This window comes from Staurois parvus, unplaced genomic scaffold, assembly GCF_062004578.1.
Source record: "Staurois parvus isolate SC_StPar_1 unplaced genomic scaffold, SC_StPar_1.0 ptg000933l, whole genome shotgun sequence".
In the NCBI taxonomy this organism is placed as follows: domain Eukaryota; kingdom Metazoa; phylum Chordata; class Amphibia; order Anura; family Ranidae; genus Staurois; species Staurois parvus.
Window position 1 is genome coordinate 40463 of NW_028318729.1, and position 27429 is coordinate 67891.

Here is a 27429-nt window from a genome sequence, read left to right on the forward strand (position 1 = left end):
TACTTCTGTTCAGCAGTGCGAGACAAATACATTCTTTACAAATCATACAATGTGATTTCCTGAATTTTTTTTTTTTTTTTTTTTTTTTAATTCTGTCTCTCAGAGTGGGAATGCACCTACAATGTGAATTTCAGACCCCTCCATAATTTCTAAGTGGGAGAACTTGCAAAATCGCAGGGGGTTCAAATACTTCTGTTTTTCACTGTATATCTCTGTCTCTCTAAAAAAATCAGATCTATACAACACTAATTATAACAAATCTTTTCGATAAGACCAACACAGTGGTTCATATTAAATGGCATTTTATTGTTGACAAATCCAAAGTGCTGAACTTCTAGAAGTCATGTTTAGGATTTCTTGGGCGCCTCTTTCTTGGGTGCCTCTTTCTTGGGAGCTTCTTTCTTGGGCGCCTCTTTCTTGGGAGCTTCCTTGGGCGCCTCTTTCTTGGGAGCTTCCTTCTTGGGCGCCTCTTTCTTGGGAGCGTCCTTCTTGGGCGCCTCTTTCTTGGGAGCGTCCTTCTTGGGCGCCTCTTTCTTGGGAGCGTCCTTCTTGGGCGCCTCTTTCTTGGGAGCGTCCTTCTTGGGCGCCTCTTTCTTGGGAGCGTCCTTCTTGGGCGCCTCTTTCTTGGGTGCTACAGGCACTGCAGGGGCAGTTGCTGCCTCTTTCTTCTTTTGTTTTGCCTTAACCTGTGAACAAAAACATTTAAGTTAGACAAGTACAAAATGTGCTATAAACATAAACCAGATCACAACTGCTTGCCCAATGAGTAACTGACAATTTCATATTGATAGCCCAGATATTAGAATTTTTTTTTTTTTTTAATGGAGGTTTTAACCCATTCCAAAATTTAAAATCAAATTATACTCACCTTCAGTTTAGCGTGCGGAGTCCTGGAGCACTCTGCCAGCCGCTGACATCTTGAGTGGCTGGCATCCAGGTATCCATCTACAGCCACATTCATTGGCTAGGCTGATATAAGGTCACGCCCATGCGTGGGAGTTCAGCTAGCTTTCGGCATTGCCAAATTTCTACAATGAGCTGGTAGGGTTTTATGTGACCCCATCAAACTCTTCTGCCATAAATGCTTCCCCTACCCCCTGCCTGTCAGTGGTCATGTACACTGAACCACGCATGTACAGCTCAGCTTATGTATGTGGCACCTCCTCTGTCATGTGGTGACTATTGCGCGCATACACGGGAGAGACCATCCCAGCCAGACCACTGGAGGGCACATTATGACAGGCAAATGCCATTATGTGCCAATATGCAGTGCATACTAACACTATGGCATAAGCCACCTGGGGCCACGAGCTCCAGCTACCTACTGGAGTTTGAGTAGTTCTACCGGGATGATGCCTTCAGCTACCGTTGTTTTAGGGCCGACATTCGGCTCTCTTTTATAAAAGCAATACTAGTGGCCAACTAGCAGCTGGATGGCTTTTACAAGCAGTGAGATGTCCTAACCCCCCTCAACAGACCCCCCCCCTATAGCTTTACTGGAATCTAATGTCCCACTGGGGGGATCCCAATCCGCCGGATCGGCTTTGTTTGGCTCGATGATAAAGTAACCAGAGAATGAAGACCTGACATCACTTCTGGTTTCCCCGGATGTAAACGACACCATTTTTAAAAATCAAAAGCATTTGAGCACACCAAGATCAGTGTGCTCAAATGCTTTTAAAGGGCAGAGGAGGGATTTGGGGCCTTATAGACCTATCGGAAAGGGGATGTTTACATTCCTTGCGACAGCAATAAAAGTGATTAAAATTGTTTTTTTTATTAAAGCAACAGTGTAAAAATAAAATTTTAGCTGCCCCCTACAAAGGTGAACGCACGCGACAGTCCCGTATGCTCGCGGTGATTGTCTCTAGCACCAGACTGCTTCTGTAAATCTTAAGTCACCCATGGATAGTAAAATTTACATAATTTGGCACTGCACAGGCGTGTGCAATTTTAAAGCGTGACATGTTTGGTATCTATTTACTCAGCGTAATATATATCTTATATTTTAACAAAGAATTGGGTTATATATTGTGGGGGTTTTTTTTGTGCATTAAAATTCAATAAAGTTTTACGGCAGCTCAGAACTTCCACAAATATCACGGAGATTCAGAAACACGGACCAGAAGTGGAACTCATCATAGCTACAGTTGAAAATCTATCAGTAAATAGAAACCTTGCGCTAAAGAAATAATCAAAATAAATGCTGCTGTTCAAAATATGACTAAACATCAAACGTATCAATTAGTATTTACTATACATTTTTTTTTATTATTTATTAACTTTTTTTTTTATTAGCAGAAGCCAGAGAATAAATTGGTGGGTTTTGTATTTTTTATTGAAGTTTAGTTGTAGGCACTGATAGATTTTCATAACTTGACACAGTGCAAATAAAAAATATGTGAGAAAATAAATGTCCAACAAGCAAAGTCCCAAACTAAATTCCAGTGTCCCATAAATTAGTGACAAAAAAATATAATTATAACACAAACTTGATAAATTTTCCAGCGTGCTCACATCAGTGATTCATTTGTTCCATACTCATATTTTTGGTCACAAGTTTTTGGGACAAGCTAAAAAATATTTTTTAAAAAGACTCGTGAGCCAATATAGTGACTGTCACGTTCAGAATGTGTAACAAAATACTATTTTTTTAAAAAATGAATAAAAACATAAAATAAATCAAAAATAAAAACAATATGTGGTTCGCAAACACTTCACACCCAACTCATAATAGTGTATATAATAGTAAAATAAATGATTGTGCTGCGCTCCCTAAAAACAAAAACAGCATGTGCATATATATCAATTTTCAGAAACATGCAATAACCCTAAGGGGAGGGGCTCTGACGTCACCGCTAGAGATGAGCGAATCGAACTTGGCGAAGTGGAATTCGTTTCGAATATTAGGAAAAATTGAAATTTTTCCATAAATTGCGGCGACATGTGTGGCGACGGAGCGGGGATCTCTGGGAAGGCGCGCAGACAAGGCGCGCTGACCCATAATGCATTCATTCATGACGTGATCGCATTAGCCAATCAGCAGCCAGCCAGCACTGTGTAATGGTGGAGCTATAAATTGCGGCCATCTTACAATTCTCCATTTGCCTCCAGTCATTCAAGAGAGACAGACCTCTCTGTATTAGGGACAGAGTTAGGGCCACAGATACTTTAGGGACACAGAATCGTTACTCAGGGACAGACACAGAATTGTTCCTGAGGGACACACAGAACTGTTCCTCAGGGACAGACACAGAACTGTTCCTCAGGGACAGACACAGAACTGTTACTCAGGGACAGACACAGAACTGTTACTCAGGGACACAGAACTGTTACTCAGGGACACAGAATTGTTACTCAGGGACACAGAACTGTTACTCAGGGACACAGAACTGTTACTCAGGGACACAGAATCGTTGAATTAAAGAGTATGTCAGACAACACGCAGAGGAGTGGCAGAGGAGGCAATGTTTCAGGAGCGAGCAGACGTGGCAGCAGAGGAAGGGGTCGAGGCAGCACTAGTCGCAGCCAGAGGCCAGTGCTCCCGGTGTCATCCAGCGGTCGTGTCTCCACCGACAACCCTGCCGTCATCGATTGGTTGTCTCGGTCGTCTTCCTCTTCCCAGGTCACCTCTGACACCTACAGCCAACGGTCAGTGGGTACGTCAGACACAACCGTTAGTTGGCATGGCCCGGGAGCAAGCCCACTGAAATCACGTGTCCTCTACCTGCCCCTGTCCTTTGGTGTTCCCTCACCAAGCGAAGTATCGCATGCTGTGGGCTCAGCCCCACTGTACAGTGAGGAAGAGCTAACAGAGGGCGGTCAGGAACGGGGGGAGACATCCGCCATTTCAGCAGCCAGGCGAAGAAGTACTGGCGAGGAGAGTGGCTCGGTAGCCGGTCTAGAGACAGGTCTGTCTCCTGACCCACACGCAGCCGAGGGGGCTAGTAGTGAGGCGGAGACCCTAATTGATGATGAGGCTGATCGCACTTGGCAGCCTCGTCATCAGGCTATTGCTTCCGCATCATCAGGAGAAGAGGGTGCCAGCTTGGCAAAGAGCAAAAAAGTCGGTGGGTTGCCCAGGAGGCAGCAGGGTCGCAGCAGTGTCAGTGGAGGCAAACGGCCACGGAGTAGAGCACCAGCTCCACTGCTGGTGGGTTCCATTTTGTCATAGGGTGCTGGCAGATTACGGGCCTCCCATTGCTGCTGCCAGGCCCGTAATCTGCCATGGGCCCGCGTACCGACTCCTCATGCTGCTGCCAGGCCCGTAATCTGTCATGGGCCCCTGTACCGCCTCCTCATGCTGCTGCCAGGTCCAGAGTGTCTCATGGGTCCCTGTACGGCCTCCCATTGCTGCTGTCTCCATCGCCACACTCTGCCATGTGCCACTTTCAGGTCTCCTCACACTGCTGGTGGGTTTAATTTTGTCATAGGGTGCTGGCAGATTACGGGCCTCCCATTGCTGCTGCCAGGCCCGTAATCTGCCATGGGCCCCCGTACCGACTCCTCATGCTGCTCCTAGGCCCGTAATCTGCCATGGGCCCCTGTACCGCCTCCTCATGCTGCTGCCAGGTCCAGAGTGTGTCATGGGTCCCTGTACGGCCTTCCATTGCTGCTGTCTCCATCGCCACACTCTGCCATGTGCCACTTTCAGGTCTCCTCACACTGCTGGTGGGTTCCATTTTGTCATAGGTTGCTGTATGGCCTCCCATTGCTGCTGCCTCCACCGCCACACTGTGGCTCCACACTCTGGTTTTGGCCCCGTGACTGCCCAAATGAGTGAAGTGTGCGGTGATTCTAAGATCGACGGCACTCATCTGCATGTCATACTGACTGACAGTATTATTTCTCTTCCCCAGCAGACTCCAAGGGCATTTAAATTAAAGGTACAGTGTTCTGCACTAATATAAAGGCTCTCTGAAGCCTAGAAACACCCTTTTTATAAGTTAAATTCGTAGCGAATATATTCGCCTCGAATCGAATTTATTCCTCGAATTCGCCGAATCAGCCGAATCAAATTTTTGAATACTTCGCTCATCTCTAGTCACCGCGTTCGACCGGCTTTGCTGTGATACGGCGAGTACTGAGAGAGAGTGTGATACACACTGATGGCTATTTTTACTGATGGGATTGTTTTTATCTGTTACAATGTGAGTTCGGCAAACTTAGTTTTGCAATAAAGTGTTTTAAAAGGATAAAGCACTATTCTTTGTTTCCCTTTATTACCATACATGTGGAGATTGCTGGAGTAATCTTTAGGAGGTTCATTCCCCAGGAGGGGTAGAAGAGGCATATTATATCCATTTATCCGTATGTCCATAGAAGAGGATTACCGTATTTTTCGCCGTATAAGACGCACTTTTTCTTCCCCAAAACTGGGGGGGAAATGTCAGTGCGTCTTATGGGGCGAATATGGAGCGGCCGGTCCGGTATTTCCACTGCGGCCGTGTCAGAATACCGGGCCGGCCGCTCAGCTCTGCAGCGGGACCTTACCTGTTCCTCTATCCAGCGGCGTGCGGTCTTCCCGGCTTCTGTAGTGTGGGCATGACAGCCGGGTGCCAAGTGCGCATGCGCAAGAAGCGGTGCGCTTTGTGAATGGTAAGGCGGTACCTGGGACACATGACAGATCCCAGAAGCCGCCGGACCAATCACAAAGCGCAAGTGCTTCTCGCTCATGCGCACTGGGCACCCGGCTGTCATGCCGAGCGCCATTACAGAAGCCGGGAAGACAGCGTGCGGCTGGATCGAGGAACAGGTAAGATCAAACAAACTCCGCGGAAGTGGGAGCGGGTATCTGTCAAATTCAGGTACCCGCTCCCCACCTCCCCAAAGGTCAGCAGTCATCTGTGCTGTCCGCAGTCTCTGGTCATCCCTGTGCTGTCCGCAGTCTCTGGTCATCTCCTGTACTGTGTCCGCAGTCTCTGGTCATCCCTGTGCTGTCCGCAGTCTCTGGTCATCTCCTGTACTGTGTCTGCAGTCTCTGGTCATCTCCTGTACTGTGTCTGCAGTCTCTGGTCACCCCTGTACTGTGTCCGCAGTCTCTGGTCATCCCCTGTACTGTGTCCGCAGTCTCTGGTCATCTCCTGTACTGTGTCCGCAGTCTCTGGTCATCTCCTGTACTGTGTCTGCAGTCTCTGGTCATCTCCTGTACTGTGTCTGCAGTCTCTGGTCATCTCCTGTACTGTGTCTGCAGTCTCTGGTCATCTCCTGTACTGTGTCTGCAGTCCATTAGTTCAGAATTTTTTTCCCTGTTTTCTGCCTCTAAAACCTAGGTGTGTCTTTTGGTCAGGTGCGTCTTATACGGCGAAAAATACGGTAAGTGTCCAGGTGGTTAATCAGGAACACTGAAGTGTGGAGAGATCCAAAGAAGGTGGTGGTCATCCAAGGGATCCTTCATCCTCATGTGGTATAAACTGCGTTTATTAGCCTGACAGGCAGTGAATTGAGGTGAGCGCATAATAGAGCAGCAGTGTTGCTATAAGGAACTTGGAAACCTGGAATTAATCCATTTGATTGAAGCTGATTTATGGGAAAGAGGACTTGTTTATTACACTGGGATGTTTTTTGATGCATGGGTGATTTTTTATGAGGATTTTTTGTGTATTATATTGGGATGTTTTTGCTGCATGGGTGGATTTTTAGTGGAACACAATTAAGGGGGTTATTGCATGTTTCTGAAAATTGATATTGTTTTTAGGGAGCGCAGCACAATAATTTATAAGTTTTTGGGACACTGAACTTTAATTTTGGACTTTGCTTGTTGGACATATATTTTCTCACATCATTTTATTTATTTTTTATTATTTTATTTTTATTTTATTTATTTATTTTTATTATTTGCGCTGTCAGTGCCTACAACTAAAAGTCAATAAAATGGCAAAACCCACCAATTTATTCTCTCTGGCTTCTAATAAAAAAAAATAATAAAATAAAATGAATAAATAATAAAAAAAAATGTATAGCAAAAAATACTGATTGTTACATGTAAACAAAGTGCCAGAAAAGGCCTGGGGTCGTCAGTGGTTAAAGCAGAGTTCCACCCATTTTTTTTAAAGTTCCTCTGATTGCATGGTTTGTGTGTTGTACAACACTATTTGGATATTTTTTTTTCTTAATGTAAACACCTTAAAATCGTATTTCAGGACTTCACTTCCGGTCCCAGAAGCCTAGGCGATGAAGTGTTAAGGCGATTCGCAACCCCACCATTAGCATGGAATGCTTTTTTCATCAGTAGAGAAACTTGGGTGTGGCTAGTGTTCCATAAAACAAACGCCATTTAAAGCACAAAGTTTTTACCGCCCCTTCGTTCGTAAAAGCCGATCCTCCAAGTACTCACATTCTCCTGTTGACGCAGGATGGCATTGCGTTTGGCAGTCTTTGCATATGGATTCAGCCTCATCATGATTCTCAAGTTCTTCAGTGGGTTCTTCTTCAGTTGTCTGCGCTTCACTTTCTTACTGAAATTTTCAAACATTAAAAACATTTTAATATATTTTTGGCGACTAAACATTATACGGTAAACAAGTGAATTCGTTTAAGATCAGACCTTCAACTAAAGTCACAGAGTTTCATAAACACGGACCAATGAAGTGGAATTCATCATTAAGAGATCAGCAGGTTCTGAAAGTTTGGACGGGAAAAAGGGATAAATCCAACTTACATTGGAGCACGCAGAGCCTTCTGGATCTCCGGACTCTTGAAGATTCTGCTCAGATCTGTGTTCGTCATTTTGTGCATGGGGAGGCTGTGGACGCAAGATTACATTCCATGTGAGAAAAAAAACCCCCAAAAAAAACCAAAACAAAAAAAAAACACAAAAAACACTCAAGTAGCTCACAAAACATTCATGTCATTCTTGCATGGATCACTGTAGCTCAGAACTTCCACAAATATCACGGAGATTCAGAAACACGGACCAGAGAAGTGGAACTCATCATGTCTACAGTTGAAAATCTATCAGTGCCTATGTCAGTGGTTCTCAACCTTCCTAATGCCGCGACCCTTTAATACAGTTCCTCATGTTGTGGTGACCCCCAACCATAAAATTATTTACCCAGTAATTATAATTCATGAGTATCGTTTTACCTCCAATACTGCTGCTTTCTACACAGCAGCTGCTTTCTACACAGCAGCTGCTTTCTACACAGCAGCTGCTTTCTACACAGCAGCTGCTTTCTACACAGCAGCTGCTTTCTACACAGCAGCTGCTTTCTACACATCGGAAATATGTGTTTTCTGATGGTCTTAGGGGACCCCTGTGAAAGGGTCGTTCGACCCCCAAAGGCGTCGCGACCCACAGGTTGAGAACCACTGGCCTAGGTGATGGATATGGCAAAATCCCTTTTTGGTTTCCTGTTGAATATATACATTTTTCTATACAGATCTACTTTTAGATTTCTAAAAGTTTTGTATGAATATATGTGTGGTGTGTATATTTTTTGCCTGCTGGTCTTTGTAGTCCTCCTTAACTCAAAAATAGCTGCTCAGCAACCGCTCCCATCGAGTGAACTTGAGAACAAAGGAAATATTTTCTTTTTAGAGATAAGACCTTGGAGGAGATCACGCCTATATTCTGAGGAAGATTGTTTTTGTGTGAAGTGACCAAAAGACTAATATATAGCTCAATAATGCTAATGCGGCGCTCACATGACTCTTGCATCATTTTGCATATATAATCTCACTTTCTCATAATAAATTAGAAGTTTTCACAGACCGAATATGTGTCAGTGTGAATTTTTCTAGAGCTAGCATGATTAATTAGGACAGGAGCAGATAACCACCGGGCACTTAGTCCTCACTAAAACAGCTACAACTAAACTCCAGGCAAAAAACTTGAATTACGCATGTTAACTGTCAAATGGAGACAAGCAGGGGGCACCAGCAAAGTGTAGCAATAATAAACAAGTTAATCTACACTTAGCTGGTGCCCCCTGCTGGTCTTCCTTTACTATTCAGATTTTAGTTCAAACTGAGCATGGTGCTGCCGCTATAGCTATACTACAAGCCACCAATGGACTTTTATATACTCAATTAACCCCTTTTACACCTAAGGGTAAAACCAATCTAAATGCCTAAGCACAATTTTGCAACTTTGACATGTGTTCGTGAAAACGTACATATCACAAGTACTTTGTACATCCAGGTGAACTAAACTGTTTTTTTACAGGACAAATTGGGCTTTTATTCATTGGTAAATGGTAATGGATATCTCCTGATTTTATTTTTTTATTATCAAAAGGAAAACTGGCCCAAAATAGTAAAAAAATGTATTTTTTTTTTAAGTTTAGCTGTGTGTTTTTCTTACTACCACAACCTACCAAAGAACAACCCAAAATAAATTTTATATGTGTATGTTATTTGTACCCATAGTACAGCCCAGAAACAATAGTGCACATTTTGTTTTTCTTACCTAAAAAACACTGACCACATTTTGTTTTTTTTTTAAATCCTGACCTTGACCCCTTACCCTGTCACTGAACATGATCAAACCTTGATTTAGGTAATTTTTCTTAAATTTTAGATTTTTTTTTTTTTTTAAAACAATTTCCCCCCCTCTATGCCAGTAGTTAGATACATGTATCTCTCACCTGCAAAAAAAACAAAAAAACAAGGGGGCTGGGCTGTACAGTGGCTGATCACTGTGATAGCCAGAGGCCATCACAGCAAACATGTGACCCGGAATCGGGAGTCCTGGGTCCCGATCGTTAGAACGGGAGCCGGGGCTCTCATTGACACCGTGGTCTGTGCTGGGAGTGCGCTTTGCTCCCAGCAGAAAGACAGGTATGCACATATGCGGCCCCACGGAAAAAAGCCCAGTTCTGGGAGGCCACATATTTGTGTGACGCAGTGTCAAGACATCGGTTACTATTTGATCATTTTACAGTTGCATAAGACCCGTTCTTACAACCTACCGTGCGCCATTATCCTGTTTTTATCAACCCCTTCACACCGGCACCTCCCGGCCCTTTAAGGGTTTCAGAAGCCAGGAGGCGGGTAGGGGTTTAGGGTCATGCGACTGCCTTAACACGCCGTCACATGATAGGGAAAGGTCCCTTTCGAAAAAAAAAGGATCGGGACCCTTCTGTGAGTACCGGACATGTGTGCCGGGAGCATGCAGGGCACGCGCTCTCAGCACGGTTTAAAAAAAACAAAAAAAAAAAACAAAAAACACAAATGTGCGGCCACTCGACGTCGAGTGGCCAAACATTTGCGTTCGGCTGGCATGAAGAGGTTAAACGGTCAAACCGGTAAAACCTAACTCCGTTGTTTAATTTTTCTTTAAAATTTTATTTGGGCCAAGCAGGCCCAAAATGAACCATTTACTGCATTTACTCAGGTGTGCTGTATTTAGCTTCATACAGTACAGTGCTGTTTCGGCAGTAGGATGAGAACCTCCCGCCCGCCGGCTGAAACAAAATAGTCTGTCTGAGCGCCGCTCATCCAATCACTGAAAACTTTGTATTCTATGAATTCAAACATTCCTCTGAGGTTGATATTGCGAAGTCAACCACCTGCCTCAGCCAGAGGAAGCTATGTATTAACAAATGGCTGACCACCACTCTGCTTTTGTTCTGGGAAGTTGTCATCCCACTGTGACCAGAGCACTGTATACAGCGGAGGCTACATACAACTAATACAGAGCGCTCAGCAAGTGTACCAAGTGCAAGAAATCGTTTGGTCCAGCTTGGCCCAAACAAGTCATTTAAAAAAGGGACATTGAACGTGGCGTCCAGCTTTAAAAGATGTGGAATTCTGTCCAGCCTCCGGGCGGATGATAGATAGTATATGGATGGGTAGATAGTACATAGATGGGTAGATAGTACATAGATGGGTAGATAGTACATAGATGGGTAGATAGTAGATGAGTAGATAGTATATAGATGGGTAGATAAATGGGTAGATAGTAAGCTCCATGTGCAGGATTCTCCTATATTGAACTGTATTGTAAGCACACCATCCCCCTTTATATCGTAAAGGGCTGAGCAAACTATTGCTGCTATATAAATCATGAATAATAATGTCAGAGTATTAAACAAGTACTTGTTACTTCTATGTATTTTTTTTTTAATGCAGGAATAAACTATTTACGCCATAGAGTTCAGCTTTAAAAATAATGCTTTAATAAAAGCATAGGTCTGTGTCCTTGCTACATCTCATTTACAGCTTTGAATTCAATGTGTGGCTTATCAGAAGTGAAGTGTTCCTAAACCCAGGACCCCGCAGTCGCTACATCCGCTCTGCGCGGACCCCGCAGTCGCTACATCCGCTCTGCCCGGACCCCGCAGTCGCTACATCCGCTCTGCCCGGACCCCGCAGTCGCTACATCCGCTCTGCCCGGACCCCGCAGTCGCTACATCCGCTCTGCCCGGACCCCGCAGTCGCTACATCCGCTCTGCCCGGACCCCGCAGTCGCTACATCCGCTCTGCCCGGACCCCGCAGTCGCTACATCCGCTCTGCCCGGACCCCGCAGTCGCTACATCCGCTCTGCCCGGACCCCACAGTCGCTACATCCGCTCTGCCCGGACCCTGCATTCCCTATATCCGCTCTCCCCGGACCCTGCATTCCCTATATCCACTCTCCCACAGTACATGGAAATGACATTTTAGTAAATATAAACTGCTAAATACCATTTCTCATCGGCAGTATAGAGCAGTCTTGTGACTTCAGCAGAGCACTGGTTAAAGATTGTAGGAGTTTTCTCTCCGCTCTAGGAGGATGCAAACCCCTGACCTCTGTCTTGATTGGCCCTGTGCTGATCACATGCACTCTCCCAAGAAAAAACCCTCTAGCAATACACACGAAACTGAGCATGTGCAGAAGGGATATGGGTTCAATCTGTCTTATCACTGTGGATATTTGAGCAAGAGGAGGGGCAGAGAAGACAGGATCAAACAGCCTTTACACTCAGAGGATTAACCCCTTAGGTTCCACAGCGAGTATAACAAGCACGCTTTACTGCATATACAGTGCTTGTACTGTTGTGGGTTTAGTAACACTTGAATTCCCCATCAGCAAAAACATGCAACTTCCCCGTGTAGGCTTGGGCTCAATTAACAGCAAGTCAGCAGAGGCATAAAGGAGCCACAAGCCTGTAAAGGCCATGGTCTAAGAGGAACCACCTTCCTGAGAACACGGACGCATACATACTTGTAGTTTGCCTTGAGGGTCGCTGGTTTGCGCCATGTGCCATAGAGGTCATCCAGCTTGCGGAAGGCACTCTCTGTCCAGATGCAGAACCGTCCAACGTGACCACCGGGAGCCAGCCTTAACAGGTTCAGTTTGTTTACATTAAGGAGCGTAATTCCTAAAACAGTAAAACAGAAATAAGAATTCTGCATATGAACAAAAACCCTCAGATTAGGAAGTTCCTGAGGCTGAAGATGGCTATTGTTCAGACCGACTATACCTGGGATGTTTCTGAAGGCTTTAATGATGCCTTTATTTTCATTGTAGATGACGCAAGGGCCTCTGCGTTGGATGCGACGGCGGTTTCTCATCTTACCCTTACCAGCACGCATACGTTGGGAGGCATAGACCTGAATAAAAGAAGGGCTAGCTTAGGACTGAGTGCATCACTGGGGCCAAACAGGAAATCTGCGTCAAACAGTCCTCGCTACATCAATGTCTAAGGCTAGGTTCAAATCCGTGCACCACCCGTACATGCGGACCCCGCGGGCGGGTGCCATTAATTCTAATGGCACGCCGTCCGCACTGGAAAACGCAACCGTACTGAGAACCGAGGTTCCCATGCGTGCTGCGTTTTAAAAAGAAGTGCAGGGACTTCTTCCCTGCATGTCCTGGGGCACGGGAGTCCATTCAAATGCATGGGCTCTCGTGTCCGCCATTCAAATGCATGGGCTCTCGTGTCCGCCATTCAAATGCATGGGCTCTCGTGTCCGCCATTCAAATGCATGGGCTCTCGTGTCCGCCATTCAAATGCATGGGCTCTCGTGTCCGCCATTCAAATGCATGGGCTCTCGTGTCCGCCATTCAAATGCATGGGCTCTCGTGTCCGCCATTCAAATGCATGGGTTCTCGTGTCCGCCATTCAAATGCATGGGCTCTCGTGTCCGCCATTCAAATGCATGGGCTCTCGTGTCCGCCATTCAAATGCATGGGCTCTCGTGTCCGCCATTCAAATGCATGGGCTCTCGTGTCCGCCATTCAAATGCATGGGCTCTCGTGTCCGCCATTCAAATGCATGGGCTCTCGTGTCCGCCATTCAAATGCATGGGCTCTCGTGTCCGCCATTCAAATGCATGGGCTCTCGTGTCCGCCATTCAAATGCATGGGCTCTCGTGTCCGCCATTCAAATGCATGGGCTCTCGTGTCCGCCATTCAAATGCATGGGCTCTCGTGTCCTCCATTCAAATGCATGGGCTCTCGTGCCCTCCATTCAAATGAATGGGCTCTCGTGGCCACGCAAAACGCGGCCCGCAGGAACGCGGAGATGTGAACCTAGCCTAAATGACTGAGAATCATCGATAAATCCAGAAACAGACTAGAATACACCGTACACTGAAATATGCAATGTGTTCTCTCTCTCTATCTATCTATCTATCTATACACACACACACACACAGATTAGTGGTACACAGAAATTAACGTTCTGGTGCTGAAACCGAAAATTCAAAATGCACAGTTTATAAATTATACATTTTTTTGGGGAAAAAAAACACTGATTAAAAAAAAAAAAAAAATTATACACCCCAATTTTTTTGGAAAATATGAAAGAGGATGTTACAGCGAGTAAATAAGATACTTAACATGTCACTCTTTAAAATTGCGCACGTTCGTGGAATGGCGTGAAACTGTGGTACTTAAAAATCTCCAGGGGTGATGCTTTAAAAATTTCTACAGGTTAGCAGTGAAAAGTTACAGAGGAGGTCTACTGTGAATTATTGCTCTCGCTCCGCCGTTCGTGGCGATACCGCACGTGTGTGGGATGCACCTGTGGATCCTCTTACTGGCAAACCACAGCCCTACAAAGGGCACGCAAGCAATCGCCCCATGTGAATGGGGCCTAACAAAACAAAAAAAATGGTGGTGCAGTCATTAAAATGAACCAGTTTCTTTGCCATGAATGGACAACACTGTTCATGTACAGAATCTGTGTTCAGCCATTCGCGGTGTCCACACAACAGTATAAAAAGGACAGTCAGCTGAACACCATTTTCTAACTAAATCTTACTTTGCCAGTTGCCTTATTGACCAATAGACCAGAGGCATGATTCTCATTGCCCAATGAACTGGCAGAAGTACCTTTGGCAGCCAAAACATTTTACAGACATAATTCTGCTGTGTATTTCGCCTTTAAAGAATTGCCCTAATATGATTTTAGGAAAATAGTGGTCAAGTATCTCAACTTTGGAATCCTGTGCACAAAACATTCATGTAAGGATCCAAGGCCATTTCACTGTAGCTCAGAACTTCCACAAATATCACGGACATTCAGAAACACGGACCAGAAGTGGAACTCATCATAGCTGCAGCCAACATTCCATCAGTGCTTAATTGATTTCTAGGCAAACCGCTGGACACACACAAGTGAACGGTCATCTGTTAAAAGATGGGGGAGGAGACGGGCGCCGGAGCTAGAGAGGAGACAGGCGCCATGGCATTGCAAGTGAAACTTGCAATATGTGCCTTTGTGAGGATAAATACAGATTCATCACATCCAGTTATCTTCTTTACTGGAGAATTCCGTTGTAGATTCAACTTGCAGAATATTCTATTAAGATATTTTTTTTATTAAACTAGCCGCTTTTGTTTAATATTGCATTATTTTCTGCCATTTGGTGAAGGTTAGCGGGTGGGGCAGTAACTTTTAATGTTTTGGGAAAAGGAGTTGGCAACTATAATGATTTTCAATAAACATTTTTCATAAATTATAGCGGAAGCAACTCCAGTGTTGCTGTAGTCACCCCATATCTCTCTCTCTCTATATATATATATCTCTCATATCTCTCGCTCTCATATCTCTCGCTCTCATATCTCTCGCTCTCATATCTCTCGCTCTCATATCTCTCATATCTCTCGCTCTCATATCTCTCATATCTCTCGCTCTCATATCTCTCTCTCTCATATCTCTCGCTCTCATATCTCTCATATCTCTCTCTCTCATATCTCTCATATCTCTCTCTCTCATATCTCTCATATCTCTCATATCTCTCTCTCTCATATCTCTCATATCTCTCGCTCTCATATCTCTCTCTCTCTATATATATATCTCTCATATCTCTCGCTCTCATATCTCTCTCTCTCTATATATATATATATCTCTCATATCTCTCGCTCTCATATCTCTCATATCTCTCGCTCTCATATCTCTCATATCTCTCGCTCTCATATCTCTCATATCTCTCGCTCTCATATCTCTCATATCTCTCGCTCTCATATCTCTCGCTCTCATATCTCTCATATCTCTCGCTCTCATATCTCTCATATCTCTCGCGCTCTCTCATATCTCTCGCGCTCTCTCTCATATCTCTCGCGCTCTCTCTCATATCTCTCGCGCTCTCTCTCATATCTCTCGCGCTCTCTCTCATATCTCTCGCGCTCTCTCTCATATCTCTCGCGCTCTCTCTCATATCTCTCGCGCTCTCTCTCATATCTCTCGCGCTCTCTCTCATATCTCTCGCGCTCTCTCTCATATCTCTCGCGCTCTCTCTCATATCTCTCGCGCTCTCTCTCATATCTCTCGCGCTCTCTCTCATATCTCTCTCTCTCTCTCATATCTCTCTCTCTCTCTCTCATATCTCTCTCTCTCTCTCTCATATCTCTCTCTCTCTCTCTCATATCTCTCTCTCTCTCTCTCATATCTCTCTCTCTCTCTCATATCTCTCTCTCTCTCTCATATCTCTCTCTCTCTCTCATATCTCTCTCTCTCTCTCATATCTCTCTCTCTCTCATATCTCTCTCTCTCTCATATCTCTCTCTCTCTCATATCTCTCTCTCTCTCATATCTCTCTCTCTCTCATATCTCTCTCTCTCTCATATCTCTCTCTCTCTCTCTCATATCTCTCTCTCTCATATCTCTCTCTCTCATATCTCTCTCTCTCATATCTCTCTCTCTCATATCTCTCTCTCTCATATCTCTCTCTCTCATATCTCTCTCTCTCATATCTCTCTCTCTCATATCTCTCATATCTCTCTCTCTCTCTCTCTCATATCTCTCTCTCTCTAATATCTATCTCCATATCCATCTCTCTCTCTCTCTCTCACCAGTGTAGAAACAACCACGAGCGCCTCTCACCTTCTTGATGTCATTCCACGCTTTGAGCTTCTTCAGCAGCAGAACAGCCTCCTTTGTCTTCTTGTAATTTTCCACTTTATCTTCAACCACCAACGGAACCTCTGGGATCTCCTCAATACGGTGACCTAAAATGATTACAACAATGTGGCACACAGAATAAGTCTTAGAATTGAAGAACCTCATTATGTATTTTATTAACAAAAAAACAAAAACAAAAAAAAAAACACTGCGATCCTAAAAGAAAAGCACATTTCATAGTGTACCAATGCATCTGCCACATCACAGAAGGATGGATTTCTGCTCCTGTGTGCGGCAGACGCTCAGCATGTGACAGCTGACAAAGCTTGAGTGCCATTGGACAAGACCACTCTCAAGGCTTCTGTATGTTGGAAAACACACCAAAAAAAAAAAAAAAAAAAAAAAAAAAAGCATAATGCAATGGGACAGTACGGGCAGCTTAATTTCTGGGAATAAGGCTTCTCATTGTGGAGAAAGTGCCCCATCGCCTGTGCCACTGGGGTGAAAGGGGGGGTGTAGTGTTCCCTTGCTAGTGCCAGTGGGAACAATGGTGCCTCAGGGCTGGATAACAGCAAGCATTCAGCCCATGGGCCACAGTTTGTAGACCACTGCCCTAGGCAAATGAGCCATTAACCCATATCAAGCCAAGGGCCCAGTTTGTATTTCCCCTGGAGTGGAGTTCAAAGTAGGAGGTCAAACAAAATAACTTTTCTCCTTTTAACTATCCTACTCCAAAATGTGAAGGTTGTTTGACTTGTGCTAGCAGAGTCCTGGCTATATGCTGGAAATATGATGACTTATACAGGCAGACAAGACCACATATGCTTTGGAGATACAGATAAGTTATACAATTAGAGACTCATCAGAACTTCCACAGAAATCACAGGTTTCATAAACACGGACCAGAAGTGGAAATCATCACATGGAGCCCATAAGAAACCTTGGACACCAGCACCTACTGGACACCAGCACCTACTGGTCACCAGCACCTACTGGTCACCAGCACCTACTGGTCACCAGCACCTACTGGTCACCAGCACCTACTGGTCACCAGCACCTACTGGTCACCAGCACCTACTGGTCACCAGCACCTACTGGTCACCAGCACCTACTGGTCACCAGCACCTACTGGTCACCAGCACCTACTGGACACCAGCACCTACTGGACACCAGCACCTACTGGACACCAGCACCTACTGGACACCAGCACCTACTGGACACCAGCACCTACTGGACACCAGCATCTACTGGACACCAGCATCTACAGGTCACCAGCATCTACTGGACACCAGCATCTACTGGACACCAGCATCTATTTGCCCCTTACCTTTAGACATGATGAGTGCAGGCAGGGCTGAGGCAGCCAGTGCAGAGCAAACCGCATATCGCTTTTGGGTTACATTGACTCTACGGTGCCAGCGTCTCCAGATCTTTGTTGGGGCAAACATACGCCCTCCTCGGCACATCTAAAGATCCTTATTAAGGAATAAAATTTGTAATGGCAAAGAGAATACAAACAAAACAAAAAAAAAAAACCCTTCATTTTCCAAAATCGTTTACCGAAAATGATGTAGTCTTGCTCAGAATTTAAGTTGTCATCAGCCATCCACACCAGCATGGTGACAGCAGGCAACTGTCGCAAAGTGAGGAGTAAGGCGCAAATTACAACATCACAGCAAGCTGCAAACTCCGTACATTTCAAAAAGGATACGTTTCCAAAGGCACCCTGGCCGGAACGGTGCGTTCCACCGCCACGGACACGGGGAATACGGGCGACAGCCCTGCCGGTTCCCCATGATTCAGCACTGGTCTGGTGACCTGGAAAGGAGAGAAAATGCCATCAACAAAGGTAATATTCACTGCATTCCGACTGCTCAGTCTAAAGCTTTCATCAGAACTTCTTGGCAATCATTAGTTTCAGAAACACGGACCAATGAAGTGAAGCTCATCATGTGCAAAAACTATTTCTGCAAGACAAAGGTCAAAGAGCTCAATTGGTTCTTGCTATTCTGTGAACTACAACCCCTCTGGCTGCTTCTAAAAGCGATCCAGCGGCTAATCAGCTGTTTGGATCACTTTTTCTCAGAAAAAGAAAGTGCTGCAGAAAATTTACATACCGGGATTATAGCCGACAGCTGCAGCCATAGCCTCAGTAAACCACTGCAAAGCGGCAACATATGAACGTTTTCGGGTCTCAACCACCTCCAGTCCAGACGCTCCCACCCCCCTTCCAGTCCGGACACTCCCGCCCCCCCCTCTCCTCCAGTCCGGACGCTCCGCCCCCCCCTCTCCTCCAGTCCGGACGCTCCGCCCCCCCCTCTCCTCCAGTCCGGACGCTCCGCCCCCCCCTCTCCTCCAGTCCGGACGCTCCGCCCCCCCCTCTCCTCCAGTCCGGACGCTCCGCCCCCCCCTCTCCTCCAGTCCGGACGCTCCGCCCCCCCCTCTCCTCCAGTCCGGACGCTCCGCCCCCCCCCTCTCCTCCAGTCCGGACGCTCCGCCCCCCCCCTCTCCTCCAGTCCGGACGCTCCGCCCCCCCCCTCTCCTCCAGTCCGGACGCTCCCCCCCCCCTCTCCTCCAGTCCGGACGCTCCGCCCCCCCCTCTCCTCCAGTCCGGACGCTCCGCCCCCCCCTCTCCTCCAGTCCGGACGCTCCGCCCCCCCTCTCCTCCAGTCCGGACGCTCCGCCCCCCCCTCTCCTCCAGTCCGGACGCTCCGCCCCCCCCCTCTCCTCCAGTCCGGACGCTCCGCCCCCCCCCCTCTCCTCCAGTCCGGACGCTCCCCCTTCCAGTCCGGACGCTCCCCCTTCCAGTCCGGACGCTCCCCCTTCCAGTCCGGACGCTCCCCCTTCCAGTCCGGACGCTCCCCCTTCCAGTCCGGACGCTCCCCCTTCCAGTCCGGACGCTCCCCCTTCCAGTCCGGACGCTCCCCCCCCCCCCCCCTTCCAGTCCAGACGCTCCCCCCCCCACATTAATCACACAATGGACTTATGTTTTATGGTGTTTTTTGGGCACTATTATAAATAATTTCTTTGATTTTTAATTCATAATTTTTGTCACATATAATTTATGTCACTTAATATTTGTGCAAGTGTGTTTCCACATATAGTGTGATTATAGAGATAATCAAAAGGAATTAATGTGACACATATATAATGATCACCAATATCAGGGGTGGTATTTTTTGGAATATAAAATCAAAAGGCTAAAATCTCACCGCACAGAACCACATGCGATTTGCACAGGAATGCGGTGCGATTCACATGCGGTTCAGTGTGTGAACAAAACTCTACACCCCCCACCCGGCCCATCAGATCACATACCAGCAAGTTCGCTCACTGCATAGGGCTGCCTGTTGTTCTTGCGCAGGTTGGTGTGAACAAAGTTGACTATATCTGGACGTATCGGAGCCTTGAACACCGCAGGCAGTGTCACATTTTTGCCTGATGTTTCCCCCTTTTCGGAGTACACCGTGATCAAAGGACGAGCGCAGGCCTGGGGGGGGAGGAAATAAAAACAAGTGGTCATATCTGTGCTTATAACAAACGTTCCACATTTAGGACACACACACAATGCTCAGACTCGATTATCGTCAGCCCTCAGTATCAGCATAATGACAGTAGGCAACTGTCACTGAATACCAGGTAAGGCGCAAATTACACCATCATTGCATTGGGACAGAGCGAGAAAATATGGGAGAGATTTAGTAAAACTAGTGCAGCTATACATAGTAACCAATCAGCTTCTAACTTCAGATTATTCAATCAAGCTTTGGCAAGAAAACGTGGAAGCCGATTGGCTACCATGCACAGCTGCCCCAGATTCGGAGGGCTCCAGTTTTAGTAAACCCCCCCACTATGTGCGCCAGAATACAGGATGAATTCTGAATGTAGAACAGTCAGTTTTTATTGCAGAGTACTGCTGAGTGATGTAATGTATTGGTATAGATTCCCGTCAACTGGGAACCAATCAGCTGGTGAAGATGTGTAAAGAGGGCGGGTTCTCAGCCTATAGGTGAAGATCTGTATGACTTCATTCCATATGACAACGCAGAATTGTATACATGTCTGTCATAACCAGGAGCCAGTCAGTCGGTTAGGGTGTGGTGTGCAGGGGGATGGGTGCTTGTCCCATAGGTGGGCCTCTAGGACGTATTCAGTTCTGTTGTCATATGCAGTGCCATTCAGAGGCCCACCTATGGGACGAGCACCCGCCTCCCTGTACACAGCATCCTTACCGGCTGATTGGTGCCCACTAATGACTGGGATGTATACAGTTCTGTCATATGCAGTGTCATTCAGAGGCTCACCTATGGGACGAGCACCCGCCCCCCTGTACACAGCATCCTTACCGGCTGATTGGCTGCCACTAATGACTGGGATGTATACAGTTCTGTCATATGCAGTGTCATTCAGAGGCCCACCTATGGGACAAGCACCCGCCCCCCTGTACACAGCATCCTTACCGGCTGATTGGCTGCCACTAATGACTGGGATGTATACAGTTCTGTCATATGCAGTGTCATTCAGAGGCTCACCTATGGGACGAGCACCCGCCCCCCTGTACACAGCATCCTTACCGGCTGATTGGCTGCCACTAATGACTCGGATGCATTCAGTTCTGTGTTGTCATATAGATATATGTCATTTGGGGCCCACCTATGGAATGAGCACCCGCCCCTCTGTACACACCACCCTTACCAGCTGATTGGCTGCCACTAATGACTAGGATGCATTCAGTTCTGTTGTCATATGCAGTGTCATTCAGTCATTAGTGGGAGCCAATCAGCCGGTAAGGATGTTGTGTAAAGGGGGGCGGGTGCTCGTCCCATAGGTGGGCCTCTGAATGACACTGCATATGACAACAGAACTGTATACATCCCAGTCATTAGTGGGAGCCAATCAGCCGGTAAGGGTGCTGTGTACAGGGGGGCGGGTGATCTTCCCATAGGTGGGCCTCTGAATGACACTGCATATGACAACAGAACTGTATACATCCTAGTCATTAGTGGGAGCCAATCAGCCGGTAAGGGTGCTCTTCCCATAGGTGGGCCTCTGAATGACAAATCCATATGACAACACAGAACTGTATACATCTCAGTCATTAGTGGGAGCCAATCAGCTGGTAAGGATGCTGTGTACATGAGGGCGGGTGCTCGTCCCATAGGTTGGCCTCTGAATGACACTGCATATGACAGAACTGTATACATCCCAGTCATTCGTGGGAACCAATCAGCCGGTAAGGATGCTGTGTACAGGGGGGCGGGTGATCTTCCCATAGGTGGGCCTCTGAATGACAAATCCATATGACAACACAGAACTGTATACATCTCAGTCAATAGTGGGAGCCAATCAGCTGGTAAGGGTGTGGTGTACAGGGGGCGGGAGCTCGTCCCATAGGTGGGTCTGAATGACATATCCATATGACAACACAGAACCATCAATCTGAATGTGCTGCTATGTACTTCTATATTACTCTGCTGTATGTATACCTCCCTCATTTCTTATATACTTCACAATACTGCGGCAGCACAGCGGCTAAATGGTTAGCACTTCCGCCTGGCAGTGCTAGGGTTGTTGGTTCGAATCCCAACCACGGCACCACATGCCTGGAGTTAGCAAGTTCTCCCTGTGCCTGCGTGGGTTTCCTCCGGGTACTCCGGTTTCGAACCCGGCTTCAGCACCTCCCACAGGTGCGTTGCCTTTTTGATGCGGTTTGCATTCATTTCAATGGAGGGATTTAGTTTTTTTTACCAGACCAAACATGCACCAAAAATGCAGCAAGCAGGACTTTGAAAAATGCAACGTTAATGGTCATGCGTTTTTCTTCCGCCTTTAATGCAAAAATGGAAAAGCGTGGGTTTCCTCCGTGTACTCCAGTTTCCTCCCACACTCCAAAGACGTGCTGGTAGGTGAATTGGCTCCTGTCTAAATTGTCCCTAGTATGTGTATGTATGAATGTGAGTTAGGGACCTTAGATTGTACGCTCCTCGGGGGCGGGGACTGATGTGAATGTACAATATATATGTAAAGCGCTGCGGACATTGATGGTGCTATACAAGTACCTGAAATAAATACTCTGTATACAGAGATCTTATTTGGGTAGATGCCAGAAGGCAGGAATTTCCTATACAGGTCATGTGATCATTAATATGTATCAGGAGACGTCAGACACATTGTATGCAGATATATCGCTGACATGACCGGAGGCAGACAATGTCAATGTTAGTTTTGGCAGATTAGGAGCACACTGGACAGACAGACACAGAGAGAGAGAGCGAGAGAGCGTGCGCAATACAGAAAATGACATTAGCTGCAGATTGTAAAGGAAAGTCCTTTTTATGAACATTCAATTACAATATGACTTGTGTTACAATTGTATATATTTAGTTGCCTCCCCCCCCCATGAAAGTGGAGTTACCCTTTAAAGTATGACTAAAGGCAATTTTTTTTTCTTTTTATCTTTGGACAGAGTGGAGAGGGATTAGAACTCCTGTTAGTCTTCACTGCTGCCTGTGCCCCTGGTCATTCCTCCCCATCTGTCCTGTTTGCCGTCATCAAAAGTAAAAAAAAAAATCCTAAATTTGAGTTGTCCCCAAGAAAGTAACAGAGGGGAAACCTTCTAATGGGGACTCCTAGATTGTAAGCTCCCAGGATCAGGGCCCTCCTATCCCTCTTGTATTGAACTGTATTGTCTGCCGTTATATTGTAAAGTGCTGTGCAAACTGTTGGTGCCATATAAATCCTGTATAATAATAATATATAAATCCTGTATAATAATATATAAATCCTGGATAATAGAATAATATATAAATCCTGTATAATAATAGAATAATATATAAATCCTGTATAATAATAGAATAATATATAAATCCTGTATAATAATAATATATAAATCCTGTATAATAATAATAATATATAAATCCTGTATAATAATAATATATAAATCCTGTATAATAATATATAAATCCTGTATAATAATAATAATAATATATAAATCCTGTATAATAATAATAATATATAAATCCTGGATAATAATAATATATAAATCCTGGATAATAATAATATATAAATCCTGGATAATAATAATATATAAATCCTGGATAATAATAATAATATATAAATCCTGGATAATAATAATAATATATAAATCCTGGATAATAATAATAATATATAAATCCTGGATAATAATAATAATATATAAATCCTGGATAATAGAATAATATATAAATCCTGGATAATAGAATATATAAATCCTGGCTAATATAATAATATATAAATCCTGGCTAATATAATAATATATAAATCCTGGCTAATATAATAATATATAAATCCTGGATAATATAATATATAAATCCTGGATAATATAATATATAAATCCTGGATAATATAATATATAAATCCTGGATAATATAATATATAAATCCTGAATATAATATAATATATAAATCCTGTATAAAAATAGTTCTGGTGACCTGGAGGGTCGCCGGGAAATTCCCTTAACATCTTTTCCACCGCCCTATAGCGGATATACTGCTACAGGGGGGCAGGGGTGCGCAAAATCACATGTATATATAGGTGATTTAGCATTTCCAGGTAGCCATGGCTGGCAATCACCGGGTCCTGGCTGGTGATTACCGAGCATCTCCGACAGGGAGGAGGGCTGCTTTGTTTACGAACATTCCTCCTCCCTGTCAGCTCGGGCACACTGCACAGCACAGCCATCCAGAGCAGTGTGCAAACAGAGCTTTCTTTTGGTGTTATTTAACCACTTGCCTACCGGGCACTTATACCCCCTTCCTGTCCAGGCCAATTTCCAGCTTTCAGCACTGTTGCACTTTGAATGACAATAGCGCGGTCATGCAACACTGTACCCATATGAAATTTGGATCTTTTTTTGTGACAGATAGAGCTTTATTTTGGTGGTATTTAATCACCTCTGGGTTTTTTTTTATTTTTTCTTGAACTAAAAAAACACTGAAAGCTTTGAAAAAACCCCAAAAACAAACGTTTTTTCTTAGTTTTTGTTATAAAATTTGGTAAAGTGATTTTTCTCCTTCACTGATGTGCACTAATGAGGCTGCAGTGATGGGCACTGATAGTCTGCACTGATTGACACTGGTAGGTGGCACTGATGGGCATTGAAAGGCATCAATGATGGGCACTGAAAGGCAGCACTCATATATGGCACTGATAGGCGGCACCGACATACGGCATTGATGGGCACTGGTAGGCACCGATATGTGGCATTGATGTGGCACTGGCAGGTGGCACTTCTGGGGCTACACAGATCAGTGCCCCGATGATCAGTGTACATGTCCCCTCCGAGGAACGCCGATTACCGGCTCTCCTCTCCTCTGTCAGCGTGACAACTCGTGAGGAAAAGAATGCAGATAACCGGCATTTCCCTATTTACATGAGATCAGTTGTGATTGGACACAGCTGATCACATGACTGATGACATGATCTTTGGCTCTGTTGATTGGTGATCCGCTGTGTCCGAGGGACGCAGCGCACCACCTATCACCGCCCCGGAGCCGCGCACGCGTGGTTAGAATGGGATGATGTCATATGATGTCCTCCCAGAACAAGAGAACCGCCTTGCGCCCATCATTGTAGTATATGACGGGTGGGAGGCGGTTAATCACCACGGAGGGGGTTTATTTTTTTTTGCACTATAAACAAACAAAAAAGCACAAAAAAATTTTTCAATTATTAAATTTTGCAAATCAGTAAATTTTCTTCTTCACTGATGTGCGTTGAGGCGGCAGTGATGGGCACTCACGCGGCGGCCCGGGACGGGCACTGAACCAGTGCAGATCTGCTCTGTGACGTGCTGGTTGCCGCCAATACTTCCCTCATACTGACTGTATAGAACCGGCAACTTCATTTACTTGCTGATCTGCTTGTCAATGGACACGGCTGATCAGGTGGTAAAGGGCCGCTGTGATTGGCCTTTTACCTCATCATGTGATTAACAGATGAATACATTTTGGCCAAGATTTACAAAGAAAGATTATTTATTTGCAAAATGTTATAATAAAGCCACTTTTTTCAAAATGTTTGGACTTTTTCACTTATATAGCAAAAAAAAAAAATCCCAGCGGTGAATAAATACCAAAATAAAGCTTTATCTGTCTCAAACAAATGCTAAAAAATTAATATGGGTACAGTGTTGCATGACCGCACAATTGTCATTCAAAGTGTGGCTCAAGTCTGTGTACGGGCTAAGGCAGCATGGAGAGTGCAGTGTCAGTGTACTGGGACAGCAGCATGGAGTTTGAGCATTGCCAAAGTCGACATATGGGCTTAGGCAGCATGGAGTGAGTGCAGGCTGAGTATAAAGGATATCAGCATTGAGTGTGAGTACATTGTATTGTGACAGCAGTATGGAGTATGAGTGTGGCACCAATGTATGGGAAGAGCTGCAAAAAGTGTGGCCTGAATCTGTTATATGGGGGGGGGGGGGGGGGTGTAACATGGAGTACAAGCGCATCCTCCATCAGAATATGAAGAAAACAGCATGGAGTACGAGTGTAATCATGGAATACACAGAGCAGCATGGAGTACGAGTGTAATCATGGAATACACAGAGAGCAGCATGGAGTACGAGTGTAATCATGGAATACACAGAGAGCAGCATGGAGTACGAGTGTAATCATGGAATACACAGAGCAGCATGGAGTACGAGTGTAATCATGGAATACACAGAGAGCAGCATGGAGTACGAGTGTAATCATGGAATACACAGAGAGCAGCATGGAGTACGAGTGTAATCATGGAATACACAGAGAGCAGCATGGAGTACGAGTGTAATCATGGAATACACAGAGAGCAGCATGGAGTACGAGTGTAATCATGGAATACACAGAGAGCAGCATGGAGTACGAGTGTAATCATGGAATACACAGAGAGCAGCATGGAGTACGAGTGTAATCATGGAATACACAGAGAGCAGCATGGAGTACGAGTGTAATCATGGAATACACAGAGAGCAGCATGGAGTACGAGTGTAATCATGGAATACACAGAGAGCAGCATGGAGTACGAGTGTAATCATGGAATACACAGAGAGCAGCATAAAGTACAAGTGTAATCAAGGAGTACACAGAGCAGCATGGAGTATGAGAGGAATCAAGGAGTACACAGAGCAGCATGGAGTATGAGTGGAATCAAGGAGTATGAGTGGAATCAAGGAGTACACAGAGCAGACTGGAGTATGAGTGGAATCAAGGAGTACACAGAGCAGCATGGAGTATGAGTGGAATCAAGTACACAGATCAGCATGGAGTATGAGTGCAGCCTAGCCATTCCATGGGATGAGGGAACATGGGAGTATGATTTGTGGCCTTTGTAATGTCATAACTGCAGCATGGAGTGAGTCTTCTGTTAGTATGCAGAGCGCAGCATGGAGTATGAGTAATAATCATGCAGTACAGAGAGAGCAGCATGGAGTATGAGTGCAGCCTAGTCATGCCATGGGATGAGGGAACATGGAGTATGATTGCAGCTTTTTAATGTCATGATAACAGCAGCATGGAGTCTTCTGTTAGTATGCAGAGAGCAGGATGGACGAGTGTAACCAAGGAGTACACAGAGCAGCATGGAGTAGGAGTGCGGCCTAGTCATGCCATGGGATGAAGAAACATGGAGTATGATTGCGGCCTTTGTAATGTTATGATAACAGCAGCATGGAGTATGAGTGTCTTCAGTTAGTAAGCAGAGAGAGCAGCATGGAGTATGCACGGTGTCAGGTGCGAGGCCTCGTGGCAGACAGACAGTCGGCCGCTCTCACGCGTGGCTGAGGCCCGCTCAGTATATGAAGACATCTGGGCACCGGACACACAGCACTTATTCCGCCCCTCACCCGGGACCCCGAGCCACCCCCTCCCGGTACACCGGATCCCAGTTCCCCCTCCTCACCATGCTGACCGCCGGCTCCTGGCTGCTGCTCGATGGCGGCCACACAGAGAAAAGGGCGGAGCTCTGACGACGCGGCACTATATCCCCCCGCCGGAAAGCGCAGCCGCACCTGCGCACTACAACATCACCTCATCGACACAAAGCGCCCCCTTACCCCGGTCGTTACCCGCCGATAAAAACCGCCAGTGTCCCCTCATCATCCCACGCTCGGGTCAGCAAAAACCGGCCCAAAATAAA

At 45.7% G+C, this 27429-nt stretch overlaps 1 protein-coding gene and 8 non-coding genes across 9 annotated transcripts; all 9 read right to left on the bottom strand.

The window, feature by feature from the left end:
- Nucleotides 1–285: 285 nt before the first annotated feature.
- RPL4 (ribosomal protein L4) lies at nucleotides 286–27347 on the bottom strand. Its single transcript, XM_089656746.1, has 10 exons — nucleotides 27193–27347; nucleotides 19594–19765; nucleotides 17987–18093; nucleotides 17603–17741; nucleotides 16258–16382; nucleotides 12409–12538; nucleotides 12150–12306; nucleotides 7661–7744; nucleotides 7337–7457; nucleotides 286–686 (listed from the first exon to the last, which is right to left on the bottom strand). Exons 1-10 carry the CDS (start codon nucleotides 27193–27195, stop codon nucleotides 348–350), a joined length of 1377 nt encoding a protein of 458 aa, XP_089512872.1. The 5' UTR covers nucleotides 27196–27347; the 3' UTR covers nucleotides 286–347.
- On the bottom strand, nucleotides 2078–2147 carry LOC149441930 (small nucleolar RNA SNORD18). Its single transcript, XR_016307261.1, has one exon. It is a non-coding gene; the product is annotated as a small nucleolar RNA SNORD18 (small nucleolar RNA).
- Nucleotides 7537–7608, bottom strand: LOC149441931 (small nucleolar RNA SNORD18). The gene has a single exon (XR_016307262.1). It is a non-coding gene; the product is annotated as a small nucleolar RNA SNORD18 (small nucleolar RNA).
- On the bottom strand, nucleotides 7871–7942 carry LOC149441932 (small nucleolar RNA SNORD18). The gene has a single exon (XR_016307265.1). It is a non-coding gene; the product is annotated as a small nucleolar RNA SNORD18 (small nucleolar RNA).
- On the bottom strand, nucleotides 14422–14491 carry LOC149441933 (small nucleolar RNA SNORD18). Its single transcript, XR_016307266.1, has one exon. It is a non-coding gene; the product is annotated as a small nucleolar RNA SNORD18 (small nucleolar RNA).
- LOC149441934 (small nucleolar RNA SNORD18) lies at nucleotides 17134–17202 on the bottom strand. The gene has a single exon (XR_016307267.1). It is a non-coding gene; the product is annotated as a small nucleolar RNA SNORD18 (small nucleolar RNA).
- Nucleotides 17853–17953, bottom strand: LOC149441935 (small nucleolar RNA SNORD16). Its single transcript, XR_016307264.1, has one exon. It is a non-coding gene; the product is annotated as a small nucleolar RNA SNORD16 (small nucleolar RNA).
- LOC149441936 (small nucleolar RNA SNORD18) lies at nucleotides 18163–18232 on the bottom strand. Its single transcript, XR_016307268.1, has one exon. It is a non-coding gene; the product is annotated as a small nucleolar RNA SNORD18 (small nucleolar RNA).
- Nucleotides 19844–19942, bottom strand: LOC149441937 (small nucleolar RNA SNORD16). Its single transcript, XR_016307263.1, has one exon. It is a non-coding gene; the product is annotated as a small nucleolar RNA SNORD16 (small nucleolar RNA).
- Nucleotides 27348–27429: the final 82 nt, after the last annotated feature.

What these genes read in the sequence shown, in the direction of transcription:
- RPL4 (XM_089656746.1), bottom strand. An exon ending in AGCCTTCAGAAACATCCCAG is followed by an intron (nt 12,307 to 12,408) that starts GTATAGTCGGTC and finishes TTACTGTTTTAG; the next exon opens with GAATTACGCTCCTTAATGTA. An exon ending in ACCCTCAAGGCAAACTACAA is followed by an intron (nt 7,745 to 12,149) that starts GTATGTATGCGT and finishes TTGCGTCCACAG; the next exon opens with CCTCCCCATGCACAAAATGA.